Source organism: Eptatretus burgeri, unplaced genomic scaffold (assembly GCF_056783735.1).
Source record: "Eptatretus burgeri isolate ZD-2024b unplaced genomic scaffold, Ebu_testis_v1 Ebu_testis_scaffold_3174, whole genome shotgun sequence".
NCBI classification, from domain to species: domain Eukaryota; kingdom Metazoa; phylum Chordata; class Myxini; order Myxiniformes; family Myxinidae; genus Eptatretus; species Eptatretus burgeri.
In genome coordinates, this window is record NW_028225122.1 from 172,849 (window position 1) to 195,026 (window position 22,178).

At 46.0% G+C, this 22,178-nt stretch overlaps 2 protein-coding genes across 6 annotated transcripts in view; both read left to right on the forward strand.

Moving 5' to 3' along the window:
* Positions 1–11,568, forward strand: part of LOC147006449 (uncharacterized) — a 91,748-nt gene extending 80,180 nt beyond the window's left edge. The window contains exons 1-2 of one of the 4 annotated variants that reach the window (XM_085868776.1): positions 731–1,378; positions 9,181–11,568. In XM_085868776.1, the coding sequence (XP_085724902.1) occupies positions 1,318–1,378; positions 9,181–10,514 (1,395 nt within the window). In that variant the 5' untranslated portion in view covers positions 731–1,317 and the 3' untranslated portion in view covers positions 10,515–11,568. Of the gene's footprint in view, positions 1–730; positions 1,379–1,429; positions 1,894–9,180 lie in introns of those variants that run through there. The other 3 variants (XM_085868777.1, XM_085868775.1, XM_085868778.1) reach the window with 3 other exon arrangements.
* Positions 1–21,375, forward strand: part of LOC147006445 (uncharacterized) — a 145,834-nt gene extending 124,459 nt beyond the window's left edge. The window contains exons 3-5 of one of the 2 annotated variants that reach the window (XM_085868785.1): positions 18,211–18,372; positions 18,525–18,590; positions 20,605–21,375. In XM_085868785.1, coding sequence (XP_085724911.1) covers positions 18,211–18,372; positions 18,525–18,590; positions 20,605–20,697 — 321 coding nt within the window. In that variant the 3' untranslated portion in view covers positions 20,698–21,375. The remainder of the gene's footprint in view (positions 1–18,210; positions 18,373–18,524; positions 18,591–20,604) is intronic. The other variant, XM_085868786.1, reaches the window with a different exon arrangement.
* The last annotated feature ends 803 nt before the right edge of the window (positions 21,376–22,178 follow it).

Here is a 22,178-nt window from a genome sequence, read left to right on the forward strand (position 1 = left end):
GACAGCGAAGCTTTCTTTGTTGGCGGAAAGAGAGCTGGTTCGTTTTTTGTCTCCTGGTCATCGACCGTTTATATTTGAAGTTCCCAGTTGTTCATCCTTTTCACAGTCGATGAGCTTGGATGGATATCTCAACGTGTTTGGATGTTATTGTGGTTTTTTTAAGGTGGAAGTTGTTTTTAAGTGGATAAAGGTCCAAATGTCCTTTCAACAGGAGAGTAACCCTGAACCAGAGTCAGAGATAAAGGAAGGAGGTGGAGAATTCATCAAGCTGAAGGTGATTGGTCAGAGAGGACTTTCTTAAATTGGAATGTAAAAGTTTTAATGGGGTTTGTGGGGGTGGGAGTTATGATGAGGGGGAGGGGTGTGTGGGGTGATGGTGGGTCTGGGGGAGGGGTGTGTGGGGGTTATGGTGGGTCTGTGGGAGGGGTGTTTGGGGTGATGGTGGGTCTGGGGGAGGGGTGTGTGGGGGGTATGGTGGGTCTGTGGGAGGGGTGTTTGGGGTGATGGTGGGTCTATGGGAGGGGTGTGTGGTGTGATTGGGGGTCTGTGGGAGGGGTGTGTGGGGGTGATGGCGGGTATGTGGGGTGATGGTGGGTCTGTGGCAGGAGTGTGTGGGGTAATGGTGGGTATTTTGGGGTGATGGTGGGTCTGTGGGGTGATGGTGGGTCTGTGGGGTGAGGGTGGGTATGTGGGGTGATGGTGGGTCTGTGGGAGGGGTGTGTGGGGGTGATGGTGGGTCTGTGGGAATGGTATGTGGGGTGATTGGGAGTTCTGTGGAACGGGTACTTTTACCCATTTTTCCCGTTATGGTGTTGAAACTCAGCCCAGACGAGTTTTCCCGTTCAGTTGAATTTACTTATGTTCGCCTGGGAAAAGAGATTCCGCATAAAAGTCGCTCCGAATCCAAACATCCAGACCGCTTTTTGTTACTCACCCGCTGTTTTGGTGCCACGTGATCCTCGTCACACTCACGTCTTCCGCCATTTTGCGGACAATTCTGTAATGTTTTGTGTATCATCTTCCTCTGTGTGACCCCTGATCGCGATGAACCCTCAAAGTCGGGGAATGGGGACGAGAGAACGGAATGTTCGGTGGTTCGTTTCCCTGAGACCTAATAACGGGGTTTGAGCCCCGTTCTGCACTCGAGGAGGGGACGGATGAGCGAGTACGCAGTTCGTTTGGGGAGGTCGGGCCTCAGGTCGCGAGTACATCGCAGATCAAAGGAAATCGGTCCTTGGAGGGAGCTGTGATGGAGTGGAGGGGGACACGGGGAAGCCCTGAGATCCGGATCCTCCATTTGAATAACCAGCGATATACATGGACACGTTACTGACCGCAGCACAATTCCTCGACTGTCAGGATCAGCAAAGTCTGCCCGGTTAGTTGAGAGGGATCGGGGGGGGGGGGGGGGTTGGTGAGCTGGGGATGGGATATCACCTGAGGTATGACGTCATCAACGTGTCGGGGAAATCCGTGCTCCTCCCTCCTCCTCACACATCGTTGTTCCCTCCACCCCCCAGGTTGGACGGACGTTATGTTTTCATCCATGTTTGTTTATCTCTAAGCAGGATATGTTAAGAAGTTGTGGATGGATTCGGACGGAGTTTGGTGAACAGGTTCGGTGTGTGACAAGGACAAATTGATTCGATTTTGGTGAAATCTGATCAGAATCCAGATCCAGGAATGTTTTTAATACCGGAAGTAATTCTTCACCATGGAGAGACGAGGACCAAAAACGATGTACATCATGATATTTCAATAAGTTATGTTGAAGATCGGTGGATGAGTTGGTTCGGTGACAATAACAAGACGATTCGATTCTGGTTCAAGTCCAGATACAGATCCGTCCTATCAGTGGCAGACAAAATGTGACGTGTTCCACCTGGCGGACAGGTATGTTCTCTTCCGAGTTTTGCCAGGTGTCGCTCTGTGAGTGATTTTAAATATATTGATCATTCTGTCTGTTTGATTGTTCATCACCGACAGGTCACAAGTCTAAACCGATCATCATGGAACTTTACCAAGTTGTGGAGGTAGTTGTGTCGTCTCATCTGAGAACACAATTGATTTTGAGGTCATAGGTCATCTTGAGGTCAAGTTTTCAAAATCGTCATTTTTCATCCTCACACCCTTTAGAACCCTAAAAAAAGTTGTGGATGGACTTTCACAAAACTTGGTGGATCACTGGTCAGATGACAATAACAAGCCAACTAAATTTTGGTTCAGGTCAGCAGATCCAACCTATCGGTGGGACACAAAATGTAAACTGTTCATCCTGGTGGAGGAATGTTATTCACCATTAATCACTAAATCCCAATGTGGACAAACAAATGTGTTGTTCGCACAATTGCACCCCACATGGTTCTACCACATGGTTCCAATCAAGTTTAATTGGCAACATTTTTTATGTATTTTTTATCATCCTTAAACAAAATATGCTAACTTTGGAGAAATTTGCATCCACATCACGATCACAGAAATAGTCAATCACGGAATACCGAAAAAACATCGATAAACCCCTGTATATCACCAACAAATCGAAGAAAGGTATTTACAAATGTTTAAATAGCGTACATGATTTTAAATGCTTTGATACATTCGGCGTCTCGGCCAAACATGGACCAGGAACCGTGAAACGTATGAGGTCAAGAAGTAACAGGAAGTAAGTACAGTGGGATTTAACTTTTAAACTTCAACATCTGAGAACACTCGTACAAGCAATCGTGTTTTTCTTTTCCATCGTGGCTGATTGAAAGCAATTGCCAATTGGTTGTTATTTTTTATGAATCGGATGTGTTTTAGAAATCGTGTGCCGAGTCAGTAAACTTTACCGGTATGAAAGTGATAGCAGGATGAAAAAGATACCGGTATGGTAGTGAAATCGGAATTAAAGCGATACCGGTGCAAGGTTCCACGATAGTCATCCCGGTGCTGCGATGTCGATGGATTTCGTCCTATGTCGGTTACCAATACTAATCTCACCTTCAAACAAAATCATTTTTAAGACAAGTTGTAGTTGGAAGTAAAATAACCCTTCTCATGGGGGAAAAGAAAGCTCCGTGTCGGAATACAGTACATTGAAAAGTTACCGTGTGTCAATGATGTGTACGTCACGTATGAATACACAATGGACGATTGGACCATTGTGTATTTTTGGAACTTGCGGAAAAAAAATTAGATTCTCAATTTGTTTTTTATTTCAATGATATTGATAAACCGTTATGTTACGAATCTGGCAGCCATGAGCACTCAACATTCAGGTCCTCATAGAACAGTTATATCGGTAAGTGTGTGTTTGTAGTTAGGGCCCTCTAACTGTGTCTAACGGGAATTACATGTGTGTGCTGCGGAATTTCGTTGACAACAAATCTCCTTCACTTCACTTCACACACCGACGCCATTGCCCACATGCGTTCGGCCACGTACGTGGGCGGAGATTTCCATCGCCTCAGACCGGGACTCCGCCCAGGATGGCAGGGGCGTGCCCCTTGTCCAATCACGCCACAGGAGGCGACTTTCCCACGACACGCCGGCCAATGAGGGTTGAGATGGCCACAGAGAGCGACTTTCCCACGACACGCCGGCCAATGAGGGTTGAGATGGCCACAGAGAGCGACTTTCCCACGACACGCCGGCCAATGAGGGTTGAGATGGCCACAGAGAGCGACTTTCCAACGACGCCCCGTCCAATGAGGGTGGAGAACACCTCAGACGGCGATTTGCTCACCCTGGAGGAAAAAGGAATATAAAGGAATACCAGGCTGGGAGCTTTTGTCGTGAAAGTCATCGTCGTCCTGGGTGTCGTGGATCTTGGTTCTGGCTGGTTCTTCTGGTCCTGGATCATCGTCGTCTCTGATCTCCTTGGTCTTGGTTGATTGGTGCGTGGCCGGTTGGAGAGTGCGGCACCTAGTGCTTGGAGCGGTATCGTGTTGCGGGTTCGAGTCCCGCCGAGCCGGATCGTCGAAGACCACATGAGGTGGACAGGTCCAAGCACAGGCTCTGGTCTCCAGCTCACCTTTCCTCGAACTGGAACCCTTCAATAAAGACCCGACGGGGTCCATTTCTTTAGGTGTGTGTCTGTGTGTGGGCCCGTCTTAAAGTAGAATTATTTAAGTTCCTTGTACATACCTGCATTACTTTTAGTCGGTTTAACTCTGCTCTCTGTGTCCCCCTCCCTTATAAATAAACCCCTGTTAAATGTACCAGCTCGTTTTCTGTGCTTTCCTCCGTTGTCCTGGCATGGTGCGTATTGAGAATTACTAAGGCCGTTCGTGCCGGTAAATTGTTCATTTGGTCCGGCGCGGCTTTGGTAACTTCAGCTCGGTTACGCAGGATCCGAGTCGGTGATCGCGACTCGAAACTCGGTGTGGTTTCCCCGGTAGTTGGAAGGCATGAGTACTTAGGTAAATTGGAGTAAGACAAGTGGACCCCACCTCACGCCGTCAAAATATTGGCGACCACGATCCTCTCAGTGACCTGTGACCTTTCAGAGTTGTCCGGGAGTCACGACCAAATTCCGGGTGTTCGGTGGGAGACGACTCCACTGCTCCACCGAGTGGTCGTTTATCCTCAACGAACCCCGGCCCACAGCAATATACCAGTTTGACCCCACTGATACAGTGGGGAGAACAAGTATTTGATACACTGCCGATTTTGCAGGTTTTCCCACTTACAAAGCACGTAGAGGTCTGTAATTTTTATCAAAGGTACACTTCAACTGTGAAAGGCGGAATCTTAAACAAAACTCCTGAAAATCACATTGTATGATTTTAAAATAATTAATTTGCATTTTATTAAATGAAATAAGTATTTTAATACATCAGAAAAACAGAACTTAATATTTGGTACAGAAACCTTTGTTTGCAATTACAGAGATCAGATGTTTCCTGTAGTTCTTAACCAGGTTTACACAGACTGCATCAGGGATTTTGGCCCACTCCTCCAAAAAGATCTTCTCCAGATCCTTCAGTTTTCTGGGCTGTCGCTGGGAAACACAGACTTTCATCTCCCTCCAAAGATTTTCTAATGGGTTCAGGTATGGAGACTGGCTAGGCCACTCCAGGACCTTGAGATGCTTCTTCCGGAGCCACTCCTTAGTTGCCCTGGCTGTGTGTTTCAGGTCGTTGTCATGCTGGAAGACCCAGCCACGCCCCATCTTCAATGCTCTTGTTGAGGGAAGGAGGTTGTTGGCCAAGATCTCATGATACATGGCCCCATCCATCCTCCCCTCAATACGGTGGAGTCGTCCTGTCCCCTTTGCAGAAAAGCATCCCCAAAGAATGATGTTTCCACCTCCATGCTTCATGGCTGGGATGGTGTTCTTGGGGTTGTACTCATCCTTCTTCTTCCTCCAAACACGGCGAGTGGAGTTGAAACCAAAAAGCTCTATTTTGGTCTCATCAGACCACATGACCTTCTCCTATTCCTCCTCTGGATCATCCAGATGGTCATTGGCAAACTTCAGACGGGCCTGGACATGCGCTGGCTTGAGCAGAGGGACCTTGCGTGCGCTGCAGGATTTTAATCCATGACAGCGTAGTGTGTTACTTATGGTTTTCTTTGATACTGTGGTCCCAGCTCTCTTCAGGTCATTGACCAGGTCCTGCCGTGTAGTTCTGGGTTGATCCCTCACCTTTCTCATGATCATTGAGGCTCCACGAGGTGAGATCTTGCATGGAGCCCCAGACCGAGGGAGATTGACTGTTATCTTGAACTTCTTCCATTTTCTAATAATTGTGCCAACAGTTGTTGCCTTCTCACCAAGCTGCTTGCCTATTGTCCTGTAGCCCATCCCAGCCTTGTGCTAGTCCACAATTTTGTCCCTGATGTCCTATTATTTGTCCCTATTATTTAAAAATCATACAATGTGATTTTCAGGATTTTTGTTTTAGATTCCGCCTTTCACAGTTGAAGTGTACCTCTGATAAAAATTACAGACCTCTATGTGCTTTGTAAGTGGGAAAACCTGCAAAATCGGCAGTGTATCAAATACTTGTTCTCCCCACTGTATATCGGTATCAAAAAAATAAATATACATATTGTTGCGGTTGAGGAAATTCGCAAACCACCATTCAGGTCCCGTAGGTGAGATATCTCTGTAAGTACATGTGTAGTTTGCCCCAAACCCGTTGTTTAGAGGGAATAAATGTGATTCATTTGGGCTGCGACCTTTTAAGATAGCCGTTTTTCTGTTCTATCTTTATTTTGAACCAACCATGTCTCAACCGCCATCACACAACAACCACCAACCACAACGCCGCTTCAAAACAACAACGCCAACAGCCACGACCTTTACCTTCACAACTCGCTCCCGCAAACATCGCATCACCACCATTCCAAACATCACTGGCTGTCCTGGCCTCGTGCGGGACGCGCGCCGAGCCGCGGGTGCAAATAGCGGCCTTTCCGAGGAGAAGTCGGATCAGGAATGATACACGCCCACTTCTGATCCATCCAATCAGCAAGCGCGGGGTGGTTTGGCCCCGCCTCCAGGCGCGTCGGAGTAGAATCGATATATGCAAATTCGAGGATCAGGGGAGACTCACACCCCTTTTTCTCCGTCCAATGGGCGAGCGTGGCTCCACCCCCGAGCTCGTTCTGATCCAGAAATTTGCATATGGGTTCTCCTGCCGGACTATAAAGCGCCGAGAGCGGGGCGAATTTGGTCAGTTTGAGTTGGAGAAATGTTGGAGGCAGTCGGCTGAGGAGAATCGGGTCTGGAGAGTGGCATTCTGTCGGGGTTCGGAGTCTGTCGGGGAGCTGCAGAGAGGGGAAGCCTGAAGCCTGGAGCGCGGTCGAGGTGATTTGCTGCAGTCGGCTGAGGAGAATTGCGGAGGGGACCGGATAGCCCGGGTCCGAGGCAAGGAAAAGGGCGGTCGGCGACGAGGTCGCAGTGGAGTCGCTCGTCGCGGGACCCAAGCAAGCCAGCTATCCTCTTTCCCCAGAGCATCAGCAATCCCCCCTTTTTTCCCCCCGCGCTGAGATAGTGCGAAAAGGGGGCCCCGTTCCCACACCACTCCAAGCAGTGCCAACGAAACCCGCGAAGGAGCGCGGAGTCGGGGCACCGCTGCCACATTTGCGGCTCATCACAAGACACGGGTAGGATCCACCCGGTCTCGCGGCCCACAGGCCCCGTCTGCCCCCTTGTCTTTGAGGGTGGCCCTTTTCTTTTGCTTTTGAATAAATGTGTTGTCGGCGGCGTCTGTAAAGTAAAACTGTGTAAGTGTTGCCGTGTGCTCGCGTAGTCGGTAGTAGATCTGCATTGTTGTATTTCTTTTATTGCAATTGCTTTTGGTGCATAATTGTTGTAATTGTATATGTGTGCTTTCCATGTGCCGCGGAATAAATGTGCCTTATGTTGAACTGTTTTCCCGTTTCGCTTCGTCTTTTCTTTAATTGAATCTCCATCTTGCTTCAAGTAAAGGGTTGGTAGTGGGCTTAATACGCCCGATAATTAATCGGAACCGTCGAGGTCGACGATAACACCGCTCGGTTATCCCGATAGTACGGAACGGGTCGCTTAAGTGGCCCGTGTCCGGAGTCGACCTGCGGCGAGGTGCGATCGCCAGGTCTACCCTCCGTGTGGGTACTTAGGTAGGTCGAATTTGGCGAACAACCCTATCCCATGCGGGGGGCCGATTGGCACGAACGTGGTGAGGCCGAAAGGCCCACCCGTGACTTGTTCCCGGCGTTCATCCGAGAGGGTCACGACAGAATTGTCCGTCCGGTGGGCGACGTGCTGCGATTCGAGTTACGTGGCCGCTCGCACGCCGGCGGGCACGAATTCGCAACAATATTGTTACGTCTGAGGGGGGGTATGCATTCAAAGGGTAATTAGGATGTTTAATTAGGTATGCCATGCTGTTCGAGTTTACCAGGATCTCGATGTAATAAGTAGCAATTCAGTGGTGATAAGTTGTCCAGTAAATGTCCATTTCTTCAAGGGGGAAATGATAATTGTCACGTAATTAGATAGGGAGACGGGATAGGGTAAGTGTGTCTGCGTAAACCCTGTTCGTATTCCATGGAAGGCTTGCCGTGACGTCACAGGACAGTGCTGCGGATGGCTCCGCCCCGTGATCACGATTGGCGGAAGGCGACGGCGGAGGGCCAATAAAACTGCTCGATTGGAAGTGAAGAGGACTCGAGGATAAAAAGGTTCTGTTCGGGGAAAAGAGGTGGGAGGAAGAAGATCGAAAAAGAAAAACCGTTTTGGGGGAGGCTGTTGTGCTGGGAGCGTGCTGTTTTGTTGCGCTGATTCGATCCTGGATTCATCGTGTCTCGTGGCCTTGCTGTGCCTCGTGCCTCACCTCGGTTGGCTCTGGGGTTCTGCTGGCTCGGAGTACGGGGTCGAACGGCGGGCGGACCTGCCTCCCTCTCCTGCTCGCAACTTGGCGCCACAACTGGCTCCCTGGCGGCTGTGAGCGGACTTGCGCCGACAACAGGAGGTCGACAGCACCACGGTGTCTCCTGGCCCTGACGAGCGCAACGCCAGCTCGTCCGACGCCAATCCAGGGACTGTTGCGTCTACACCATGGGCCAGCCTGACCACCAGGACCAGCTACGTTTTGTGTGTGTGTGTGTGTGTGTGTGTGTGTGTGTGTGTGTGTGTGTGTGTGTGTGTGTGTGTGTGTGTGTGTGTGTGTGTGTGTGTGTGTGTGTGTGTGTGTGTGTGTGTGTGTGTACCTGGCGCCTTAGAGGGTTTGAGATTTGTATTTCCATTGGAATTGTTTGTGTTTTCCCCACGCCCGAATCCACACCACCATCCCGTCGAATCGCCCCAGATCCCTCCTCTTGCCGAGTCTTATTATTTCTGGTTAGAGAAATAAACGTTATTAACTCAGTGAAAAGCGACTCGTGCCACCTTCCTCGTCCCGTTTGCGGTAGAGCGATTAAAACCGCCATCTTTGGGTAATAAAAAATATAAACCGCCTCCATTGTTTCGGCTCATTCTACGTTGACGGGACTGTTCAAGTCCCGTGGACGTCACAATATATATATAACGACACGCAATTTCAATGAAACTTGAACAAAACCTGAATCTCCCAGGATTTACTAAAGTTTGCACACGACATTAAAAAACGGGGTCTCAGGGGGTCTACGGGTGTGGGGTGGGGACGGGTTCTGCTGATGTATTTTCAGATGATTTCCAGTTAGTTTTGTGTTTCATTGTCTTTGCAGATAAAGAAATCGTTTCTTTTACCAACTCTGCCCAGTTTGATGAAGAAGATCATTTCAATCAGAAAATGCCTTCTTGTCAGGACAATGATAAATTGACCAGCGTCTCTTTGAACAACCACAAAAGTTGTTTAAAGGCGATCAACCACATCTCTTTGAACAACCACAAAAGTTGTTTAAAGGCGATCAAGCACATCCAAGGAAACGAGAAACTCTACAATTGTTCCGTGTGTCACAAGGCCTTTTTCTCGTCATCAGGTTTCAATTATCACCAAAAAACACATTCCGGGGATAAACCCCACAAGTGTTCTGTGTGTGACAAGGCGTTTTATCAATCATCTAGTTTACAGAAACATGAACGAGTACATTCCGGGGATAAACCCTTCAAGTGTTCTGTTTGTAACAAGGCCTTTAAGCAATCATCAACTTTACATACCCATGAACGAATACATTCCGGGGAGAAACCCTACAAGTGTTCTGTTTGTAACAAGGCGTTTTCTCAATCGTCAACTTCACGTCAACATGAACGAGTACATTCTGGGGATAAACCCCACAAATGCTCTGTTTGTAACAAGGCGTTTAATCGATCATCAACTTTACATGACCATGAACGAGTACATTCCGGGGATAAACCCCACAAATGTTCTGTGTGCTCGAAGGCCTTCTTTTCTTCATCAAATTTAAATTATCATCAAAAAACACATTCCGGGGATAAACCCCACAAGTGTTCTGTTTGCAACAAAACATTTGTTTCTTCATCAAATTTACGTAACCATGAACGAATACATACGGGGTGTAAACCCTACAAGTGTTCTGTTTGTAACAAGGCGTTTAGTCAATCATCAACTTTACATAACCATGAACGAATACATTCTGGGGAGAAACCCTACAAGTGTTCTGTTTGTAACAAGGCGTTTAATCGATCATCAAGTTTACATAAACATGAACGAATACATACGGGGTATAAACCCCACAAGTGTTCTGTTTGTAACAAGGCGTTTAGTCAATCATCAACTTTACAGAAACATGAACGAATACATTCCGGGGAGAAACCCTACAAGTGTTCTGTTTGTAACAAGGCGTTTAATCAATCGTCAACTTTACATCAACATGAACGAATACATTCTGGGGATAAACCCCACATGTGTTCTGTTTGTAACAAGGCGTTTAATCGATCATCAAGTTTACATAAACATGAACGAAGACATTCCAGGGATAAACCCCACAAGTGTTCTGTTTGTAACATGGCATTTGTTTCGTCATCAACTTTATCTCGTCATCAAAAAATACACACGAAGATACAACAGAGGTGCGAGGACCCAGCGACTTCGGTGTGAATACCGTGATATCAGGGAAATAACAAAATACCGGGATCTGGAAAATGAAGTCAAAATAACCTGGAAATTGAAGAGTGTCGACATTGTGTCAGTGACAGCTGGAGCAATTGGAGTGATAAAGAAGAACCTCACTGAGATCTTCAAAAATATCTCTGGGAATGACTATTACTTCAAACTAACTACAGTTAGAGACGACCTGGGGTTCAGTGACGATCTTGAAAATATCCATTGGAACAAAACTGAGAACAAGAAAACTTCACAACTTGTTCAAACAAATATGACCCTTTACCAAAATGGTGATGGATACACGCATTCACAAACACACACACAACCACATTAATACACTCAAACAATCACAGAAACACACAATCACACAATAAGTATAGATTTTAAACTTGAACTGGAATGCTATTTTGTTTCTCAAACTTTGGGACATATTTCAACCCATATCTGTGTTTGTTCTTCCTCTTGTCGGAAGTTCTTCACATCATTTGTCAGGGTTTATTCTTTGCACGTCCTCATGATCAGGTGTTCAGGTGTGAACCATTAAATTGTTTGTTTTCCCCAATCGTTTGGGCCTTCATCTTTGATAACTTTCCCATTATTTATTTTAACAAGTTACACTACTCGCACACAGGTGCATCCTTGGAGATAAGTTACAGCAACATACTGTAGTTGCGAAGGAGAAAATGCTCTCATATCGAGGGAAAAACTCAAGGAACTTCGTGAATACAGAGGGCTGTGTTTATTTATATAGACTGTTTCTCGTATAAACGGTATTTATAAGATGGAATCGGCAAAGCCTTGAAGCGAACGTAAAATTCTTCTTACATTCGCTTCTGAATTTACCTTTTACCTCAACATTACCTTCACAACGACAACTACACCGCCAAGAACAGGATCTCATGTAAAAAAATAAATATTACCTCAACATTATCTTCATAACGACAACTACACCACCTGAAACAGGATCTCATCTAAAAAAATTAATATTACCTCAACATTACCTTCACAACGACAACTACACCACCTGGAACAGGATCTCATCTAAAAAAAATAAATATTACCTCAACATTACCTTCACGACAACAACTACACTGCCTAGAACAAGATCTCATCTGAAAAAGTAAATATTACCTCAACATTACCTTCACAACGACAACTACACCACCTGGAACAGGATCTCATCTAAAAAAATTAATATTACCTCAACATTACCTTCACAACGACAACTACACCACCTGGAACAGGATCTCATCTAAAAAAATTAATATTACCTCAACATTACCTTCACAACGACAACTACACCACCTGGAACAGGATCTCATCTAAAAAAAATAAATATTACCTCAACATTACCTTCATAACGACAACTACACCACCTGGAACAGGATCTCATCTAAAAAAATTAATATTACCTCAACATTACCTTCACAACGACAACTACACCACCTGGAACAGGATCTCATCTAAAAAAAATAAATATTACCTCAACATTACCTTCACAACGACAACTACACTGCCTAGAACAGGATCTCATCTGAAAAAGTAAATATTACCTCAACATTACCTTCACAACAACGACACCGCCCAGAACAGGATCTCATCTGGGAAAAAAAAAATCCTCAACATTACCTTCACAACAACAACTACGCTGCCTAGAACAGGATCTCATCTGAAAAAAAAAATCCTCAACATTACCTTCACAACGACAACTACACCACCGAGAACAGGATCTCATCTAAAAAAAATTAATATAACCTCAACATTATACCTCAACATGACCTTCACAACAACAACTACACCGCCTAGAACAGGATCTCATCTAAAAAAATAAATACGAGAAGCGAACGTAGAATTCTTCTTGCATTCGCTTCTGACTTTACCTATAACTTTTTCACAACTGAATACGTAATTTCTGGTTACTTCGGCCTGGATTCGGGATCAGCGATCAAATAATGTAAATCACGATTCAAAATAATTTTTTGTGATGCGGGAGATATCTTTATTAAAATCAGTGGAGGAAATATACACCATGTCTGATATTTGGGTCTTTCATGTCTCCGACGATGCCTTTATCTCTCGGCATGCATCATTCCCCATGACAAAAACCGGAAGCAAAAAAAAACAGAAGCAAAAGGGTCATAGCCAACGACACGGATTCCAAATTGGCAGGGTATTGTGTTGTTGTTGTTTCCTATTCTCTCATGTGCACGCATTAAGTAATATTCAGAAGATAGAAATAAAACCCAATCGTGTTTATACACCACACAGCGTTTAAAAAAAACCGGAAGCAAAAGGGTCATAACCAACGACACGGATTCCAAATTGCCAGGATATTGTGCTGTTGTTGTTGTTGTTTCCTATTCTCTCATGTGCACGCGTGAAGTAGGAAGCTCACTACGTTCGTTATAAACTATTTATATAAGTAAACCACTGTTTCTCAACAACCACTGGTCCGATCTAATTGAAGCTTGCCATGTATATTGCTGGGGCCCTGTGGATGTGCCTTTTCAAGGTTTGATATTAATCGGACAAGTGGTTCCCAAGTTATGGCCATTTATTTACCAAACCAATCACAGGACACGGTGCTTTGACGTCACAATTTTTCTTTGTTTGATATGACGTCACAATTGACACTGGGGACCTGAGTATGTGCCTTTTCAAGGTTTGATATCGTTCTTCATCCGTTTCAGCTATTTCCCAAGTTATGGCCATTTATTTACCAAACCAACGACAGGACACGTTGCTGTGTAGGCGTGGCCGTTGGGGAAGAGATCCTCAGCAGCGTTCACCGTTTCGGGTTACAACGTACGGACTTCCGGATAGTGATGACTTCCTGTATTCTAATAAGTTCTCGATAGAAACACAATGCCCCAATCCAGTCGTCGTTTACGAGAGCGAAGGAACGGCCTGTGTGATTGTTTGAAAGTTTTTTTTTGCACGTACGGCCACGCACATACGGCCACGCACGTACGAGTACGCGAGAGTGAAGGAACGGCCTGTGTGGTTGTTGTTTCTGGCACGCGGTTTGAAAGTTAAAAAAAAGTTTTTTTGCACGTACGGCCACGCACGTATGGCCACGCACGTACGGGCACGCGAGAGCGAAGGAACGGCCTGTGTGGTTGTTATTTCTGGCACGCGGTTTGAAAGATTTAAAAAAATATATTTTATATTTTTTTGCACATACGGCCACGCACGAATGGGCACGCACTGACATACTGTGGTCCCCAGCGTCAATTGTGACGTCAATTATGACGTCATAGCACCGTGGCCATTTATTTACCAAACCAATCACAGGACACGATGCTATGACGTCACAATTGACGTCACAATTCTTCTTCGTTTGATATGACGTCACAATTGACGCTGAGGACCTGAGTATGTGCCTTTTCAAGGTTTGATATCGTTCTTCTTCATCCGTTTCAGCTGTTTCCCAAGTTATGGCCATTTATTTACCAAACCAATGACAGGACACGTTTCTGCGAAGGCGTGGCCGATGGGGGTCAGGTCAGGTATGGGAGCATGTGCCAGAACAGCGCGTCGCTGCGTCCACTTTCCGCGGTACTCCAGGGGCCTCGGTCTGGCCTTCCCCCAGGCAGATGCCAGGCCCATCCCCATCTCCTTGAGATGCTGGTCAACCTGCTGCAACCACGAGGCATGTGGTCAGCCCATTGGCATCCTCCACTCACGAGACTCCCTCGCTGAGAGAATCTGGTGAGCAGGATCAGCGTCAGGAAAACGAGCCACATGTCCATACAGCTGCAACTGACGCTCACGGACCATGCAGGTAACAAATCTCATCCGAGTCTCTCTCAGCAACCGCTCGTTGGACACAAAATCGGACTTGCGATAGCCAAGGATTCGCCGAAAAGACCTGGTACCAAAGGAATTAAGTCTCCATCTCAGATCCTTGGTCAGAGTCCAAGTCTCGCATCCATAGAGCAAGACTGGAAGTACCAAGGACCTAAAAACTCGGATTTTCGTCCTCCCGCACAGGTACCGGCAGCGCCACACCCCATGATCCAGTGAATCCATGACTCCCCAGGCCCGACCCAGATGTCTATTGACCTCTGACTCACAGCCAGCGGAGACATGAATATCACTTCCAAGGTAAGTGAATCTCTCCACGACCTCAACATCCTCACCACAAACAGGCACAGACAGGACAGCAGCATCCAAGATGTCATTGAAAGCCTGGATCTTAGTTTTGACCCAAGAAAAACGTAATCCCAGCGGCTCCGACTCCTCATTCAGCACCTTGAGAGCCCCCAAAAGGATATTTAAAGTCTCCGCAAAGATGACTGCATCATCTGCGAAATCAAGGTCCGAGATCTTGACATTCCCAAACGATATACCGCAGCTTGATCTTTCCGACATCCTCCCTAAAATCCAGTCCATACAAGTGCTGAAAAGTGTGGTGGCCAGTACACACCCCTGACGAACTCCAGTAACAACTGCAAATAAGTCAGAGATGGTACCACCACACTTCACAGCACTCTCAGTACCAGAGTAGAGTTCAGACATCAGATCGATCAGTTTTGGTGGCACCCCACGAAGACCAAGAATCCTCCAGAGGACATCCCGATTCACTGAATCGAACGCTTTACAGAGATCAACATAGGCTGCAAGCAGCCCCTGCCGAAACTCTCGTCTGCGTTCGGTGAGGACACGAAGAGCAAGGATACGGTCAATCGTTGACCTCTTTGGTGTAAAGCCTGACTGCTCTTGACGCTGGTGCTCAAGCAGATGGTGGCAAACACTATCAAGAATTATCCGAGCAAAGACCTTGCCCGGCACTGAGAGCAGCGTCACCCCTCGGTAGTTGTTGCAGTCTTGGCGATCACCCTTCTCTTTCCAGAGAGGGACAACAAGGCCCCTCTTCCAATCAGTTGGGATGATGCTTGTGTTCCAGGCAGAGCAGTAAACTGCATGCAACGACACGAGTGCAGCATTTCCATCAGCCTTGAGAAGTTCAGCTTGGATGCCACAGATCCCTGGAGCTTTACCCTGTTTCAACCGGTTCACCGCAGCCCGTGTTTCCACAAGCGAAGGTGGACCACAATCGATTGGAGGGTCAGCAACAGGGATTGTAACACCATTGACGTCCAACTCGACAGCTGGTGGATCAGCCTGGTACAACCGCTCAAAGTAACCGGTGTTCACTTCAGACTCCTCTGTTAAGAGCCTACCACTCTCTGCTCTAACTGCAGTGCTCCGAGGGATGGGCTTGGATGAACGCAATGCGCGAATTCCCCTGAAAGCGGGATGAGAATCACCTGTCCACAGGTGATGCTTACCCCCTCACAGATTCCTCGCACATAGGCCTCCTTGTCCACCCTCAGTGCATGTACAGTTTTACGCCTCAACTCCCTGAACAGTTCAGCTCTGCCATTCAGCCTGGCCCTGCGACTCTGGTCAATGGTATCCAGTGTCCCTTGAGAGACATAATTCTTCTTTGCCCTGCGGTGACTTCCAAGACATCCACCGGCAACATCAAGGACGGTGGTCTTGAAGGTAATCCATAACTCTTCAGGACCCCCCAAAGCACCCAGACACCCCAAGTGTCCACTCAGCCTGTTCGCAAACTCCTCAGCTACTCTCTCATCCTTGAGCTTGCCAACATCCAGCCTCGGCTGGGATGGTACCATTCTCCAGGATTTAAGGTGCAGCTTCAGAGTTGCGACAACAAGCCTGTGGTCAGTATTGAGGAACTGAGCACTCCGGTAGACCCTGCAGTTCTGGATCATCCTCCAGCGACCCTCAACGAGGACATGGTCAATCTCCTTTGCCACACCGCCAGCGTTGGAATACCAAGTCTTCAACTTCACTTGTACTGAATGTAGAAGGGGGTCTGTGAGGGATGAAGGATTCAACTTCACTTGTACTGAATGTAGAAGGGGGTCTGTGAAGGATGAAGGATTCAACTTCACTTGTACTGCATGTAGAAGGGGGTCTGTGAAGGATGAAGGATTCAACTTCACTTGTACTGCATGTAGAAGGGGGTCTGTGAAGGATGAAGGATTCAACTTCACTTGCACTGTTTGTGGAAGGGGGTCTGTGAGGGATGAAGGATTCAACTTCACTTGCACTGTATGTGGAAGGGGGTCTGTGAGGGATGAAGGATTCAACTTCACTTGTCCTGAATGTAGAAGGGGGTCTGTGAGGGATGAAGGATTCAACTTCACTTCAACTGTATGTGGAAGGGGGTCTGTGAGGGATGAAGGATTCAACTTAATTTGTACTGTATGTAGAAGGGGGTCTGTGAGGGATGAAGGATTCAACTTCACTTGTTCTGAATGTCGAAGGGGGTCTGTGAGGGATGAAGGATTCAACTTCACTATCCCATTGTTCTTATTCTCCTCCCACACCATGCTGTTCTTTACCCTCCCATTCTCACATCCTCTTCATTTTCCCTCCCACTCTCACATCCTCTTCGTTTTCCCTCCCACTCTCACATCCTCTTCATTTTCCCTCCCACTCTCACATCCTCTTCATTTTCCCTCCCACTCTCACATCCTCTTCGTTTTCCCTCCCACTCTCACATCCTCTTCGTTTTCCCTCCCACTCTCACACCCTCTTCGTTTTCCCTCCCACTCTCACATCCTCTTCGTTTTCCCTCCCACTCTCACATCCTCTTCGTTTTCCCTCCCACTCTCACATCCTCTTCGTTTTCCCTCCCACCCTCACATTCTCTTCATTTTTCCTCCTCCTCTGTTCCCATTTTTTTTTCTCACTTTGCATTCCGCTTATTCTCCAGCTCTTCCACCCCCTCACATTCTCATGTTGCCCCCATTCCTGCATTCTCTCTCACTTCATTTTGGGTTCTAATAAAAGTTAATGAGTTCATTTGATAAGAACAATAACTCAAGAATGATAAGAAGTCAGGACAGGTGAATATTCACACACCACTTAACACCTGCAACAAATTTAGTCAAATGTTGTTACCACGACAGTAACTTGGGAGCACTAAGGGGGGAGGAAGGTGAAAGTTATATAATAAAATAAAATTAGTGGTTGCACTGAGAGATGCCATAAGCTTATGTGTTGTGGACAGGTGTTTGGAGTGCCAAAACTACAACAAAACCTTGGCTTCATCCAAAATACCGGCAGGATAATACAAAACCTGAAATTGTTAATTTTTGTTGATGAGTTTCAATGTAACCTCCTTACACAGACCCTTTAATGACTGCCTCAACTGGAATGGCACTCGGGGGGGCGCACACCTCCGCAAGGCTGAACAGTTCAAGTTTTGTGTGCCGCTGAGAGGTCTGATCTGGATTCGAACCTGAACCAAAATCGAATCGGCTTGTTCTTGTCACCGAACCAACTCAGACACTAAGTTTCGTCACAACTCGTCCACAACCTTTTTGAGATATCGAGATATATTTGTGTCGTTTTGGCCCCCAACTCTCAACGGTGAGGAATCACGAAAAAATAAAAAAATAAAGAATTCTCCTATCTGGATCTGGATTCGAACCTTCACCGAAATCTAATCAGTTTGTCCTTGTCACGCACCCAACCTGTCCACCATGTTTAGTCCAAATTTGTCCATGACTTTTTGAGCTATCCTGCTCGCAGACAAATCGACAAACACAGACGGGGGTGGAAACAATGTCCGCCCATCGCTCGTGGTGGAGGTAACAAGTTGTCTTCAGGAAATTGAGAAATCCTTTTGAAATGTCTTCATATTCAGGCTTTTCGCCGCTGGTTCCCGGCACTGGGTCTTCAGGAGGTGCAGGTGGTGATGAAGTGTCTTGACAAACCTGGGGCTGCAGTTATCACAGTCATCAGCTATGACGTGCTGAGCCTCATGCAGACTCACCTGGAAGAGCTGGCCTTCACCTTCATCATCATGGTTGGTCACGTCATCCGTTGTTTATATTTCATGTTGTCTGAACGTCGCCATCATGAAATGTTTGCCGTTTGTTCACTTTGTTGGTTTTCGGACCAGAGAATAGCCTTCGTTAGGTCTGTCTCTTGGACATTTTCACCTCGTTTTGCTTGCAGGATGAATCTCACTTCCTCAAGAACATGGAGACGTTGCGCTGCAAGGTTGCATTGCCACTCATGAACGTAAGATTGCCCGTATGAGACGTACAAACACGCACACACGGATGTTTCATCTTTCGATCCGTTACACTTGCGACGGATACCCTCGCTTGCAGTGAAAAAAAATCTCAACTCAAGTTTTCTCACCTGGTCATCATTTAAATACCTTCATCCATCTATCGGACAAGTGGACTGGACAAGACAATGGACAAGTCAACACAGGTGTATGGGATTTGAACATTGGATCCCGACATGATGAGCTGTCTGCTCAAATGGGAACTCTTATCGTTCGCTCCTTCCTACCTGTGGGCCTTTCTACCTTTGTTCACGTCCCCCTAATCTCCACACCTGCTTCAAGGCTTCTGTTCTCGGAAGGATCTCGTTTGTTTTCCCAGTTTTCCCCATCCAGGTTTCACCTGTTTGTTGTGACCCCTTTGGTAATAATTGGGGCAGATCCATGATTTTCAGGTGCAGCAGGTGCAAAAAGCCACGGAAGTGCACCTCTTCCTAGAGATCTTTGCAATTACCACATCTCCACGACCCCTTGGTTATAAAAAAAAAAACCAAAAAAAAACGAGAAAAAATCTACAAAAAATCAAAAAAAATACACAAACCGACATTGAGAGGTACAGGTAGTCAAAGGTACTCTTTGGCAAATTCTTCGCTCATGCTTTCTGACCATCTCGCTTTTGGTGATGTGACACGTGATCAACATGAACGTTGTACCTGTGGTGCATATTCACGAGGGCCAAGCTGAAGAGCCGTGCTTCTCCCATGCTGCTGCAAAGGTGTGTCTGTAAACGACGTACGCAGGACAATGTGCTTCCCACAGGTAAGATACCGTACAGGTAATTTGTAAAAGAGTTCAGCTTTGGAAATTCATCCCAGGAGGCTGCAACACACCACTCAGCAGGTGCATCCGGTAGTAGCTGTTCTGCAGCTGGCATTGAAGTCGAGAGGCCAGACTGTTCTCTCAACCCATTTCTAAAGAGGATGGTGAAGGAAGAGCACTCTGCCAGAAGAATTGCTTCTCTGTGATACTGTTGGGAATCTTCATCCCCACACCTTTCGAAAAAAAACGGGGGGTGGAGGGGGGGAATAGGGTATTGACATTGGACTTCAGTCTGGTCTACATCTGTCACGCTGTCTCCTCCTAAATGATGTCTGTCTGTCCGTCCGTCATGCTATCTCCTCAACAGTGTTTGTCGGTCCGTCCGTCACACTGTCTCCTCCTAAACGGTGTCTCTCTGTCCGTCCATCACACTATCTCCAAAACGGTGTTTGTCTGTCCGTCCATCACACTATCTCCTCTTAAACGGCACATCTGGTGCACCATCTGGCACACCAAATGGCACACCAACTCCAAGGAGTGACTCAACCGAGGACGTTTTGCAGCAGCTTGTTTGATATGTCCCCGTTTCTCTGTTTTATTGCACCTACCTCCCCCTCCCCTCACCCCCCCCACACTCTTCGCACCCCATGCCCTGAATTCGTACCTGCCCTCCTGTTTGTGACTCCTCTCTGTTTTCTGGTATTTTATGCATTTCATATGTCTTTGAGCTGGGATTACTCTGGTTCTTCCCACATGACCGAGTTGCACGTTCTTTTGGAGGAGACATTGTTAATCCGACTCATTATTATTTTTCATTATTTATATTTCATTATATTTAGTTCATTATTTTTGCTGAGCTCTTCCCGAACCCCGAGGTAAGTCTTAAAACGGCGGAGCATTGTGTTCGATGACATCTGCTGTGCCCAAGGCTGGTTTTGGAGGACCTTTTAATTTTCTCCAGGAATGGTGCTTTGCAGTGATCCACAGAAAATATAACGTGGAAGTCTTGTTTTGTGTTTCCAGGTTTGAACAATTATGTTCATCTTTACATCGAGGGATAACTCAATCATTCATGTTCATTTGGAAGTGATGCATCCTGTGATGATTCCCCCTGAGGTTTTTGCTTGGATGCACCTTCTCAACCCCCTCATCTGTCACTGTTTTAATGCTCCCCCTTTCTCCTCTCCCCCCTCGATGTTAATTCAGGCAGAGGATAGAGTCCAGCGCATTGGCCAGCCCAACTCCGTGAACATCCATTACCTGGTGGCTCGAGGAACTTCCGATGATTACCTTTGGTAGGTGGCGTATTTAGGTAGTTGCAATGTAAGTAAGATGTGTTGGTGACGGTGGTTGTTCCAGGTTTCTGAAGTTTTTTATTTTGGAGAAAAAAAATTAATAAACCGGGAATTTTGATCAAACATACATTTTGTAAGTTCACCTACTGATCATTGTTGATTCACAGTGAGGTAAACGTACATCAAGAACCAGTCTGTGTTATCATATGCTTGTAGGTCTATCATTATCTATCTATAATTCCAGCAATGTGTGTGTGTGTGTGTGTGTGTGTGTGTGTGTGTGTGTGTGCGTGTGTGTGTGTGTGTGTCTGTGACCGCTGTTTCTCGACAAACACTGGTCCGATCTCATTGAAACTTGCCAGGTATATTGCTGGGGACCTGAGGATGTGCCTTTACAAGGTTTGATATTAATCGGACAAGTGCTTCCCAAGTTATGGCCATTTATTTCCCAAACCAATGACAAGACACGTTGTTGCGTGGGCGTGGCCGATGGGGAAGGGAAGCTCAGCCGCGTTCCCCATTACGGGTTACAACGTACGGGCTTCCGGAGAGTGATGACTTCGTGTATTCTAATAATTTCTCGATTTCTTATGCGCATTTATAGATAAACACAATGCCCCAAGTTATGATCGTTTTCATATTAGACGGTGCATAAATTTCGGTAACATCAGAGTGAGCTGGTATGCTCCGAAATAGGAAGTAAATTTTTTTCTCTTTTCTCTTCTCTTTGTTTTTCCTTGCGACGACATTGCGAAAAGGCAAAATACGTTGGCGCGAATTGAATTATTTGTTTAATGGCCAATTTTACATGTTTGAAGTTTTAATGTTTTTTTTTGAGGTGAAATGTTCATTTTAAAGGTTGAGTGGTGTAAGAAGTGAAAATATTTTTTTGAGGTGAGATGTTTATTTTAAAGTTTGAGTGGTGTAAGAAGTTATAATGTTTTTTTTGAGGTGAGATGTTTATTTTAAAGTTTGAGGTGTAAGAAGTTATAATGTTTTGTTCGAGGTCAGATGTTTATTTTAAAGTTTGAGTGGTGTAAGAAGTTATAATGTTTTTTTCGAGGTGAGATGTTTATTTTCAAGTTTGGGTGGTGTTAGAAGTTACAATGTTTTTTTGAGGTGAGATGTTTATTTTAAAGTTTGGGTCGTTTCGTTATAATGTTTTTTTGAGGTGAGATGTTTATTTTAAAGTTTGAGGTGTAAGAAGTTATAATGTTTTGTTAGAGGTCAGATGTTTATTTTAAAGTTTGAGTGGTGGAAGAAGTTTTCATGTTTTTTTCGAGATGAGATGTTTGTTTTCAAGTTTGGGTGGTGTTAGAAGTTACAATGTTTTTTTGAAGTGAGATGTTTATTTTAAAGTTTGGGTCGTGTAAGAAGTTATAATGTTTTGTTCGAGGTCAGATGTTTATTTTAAAGTTTGAGTGGTGCAAGACGTTATAATGTTTTTTTCGAGGTGAGATGTTTATTTTAAAGTTTGGGTGGTGT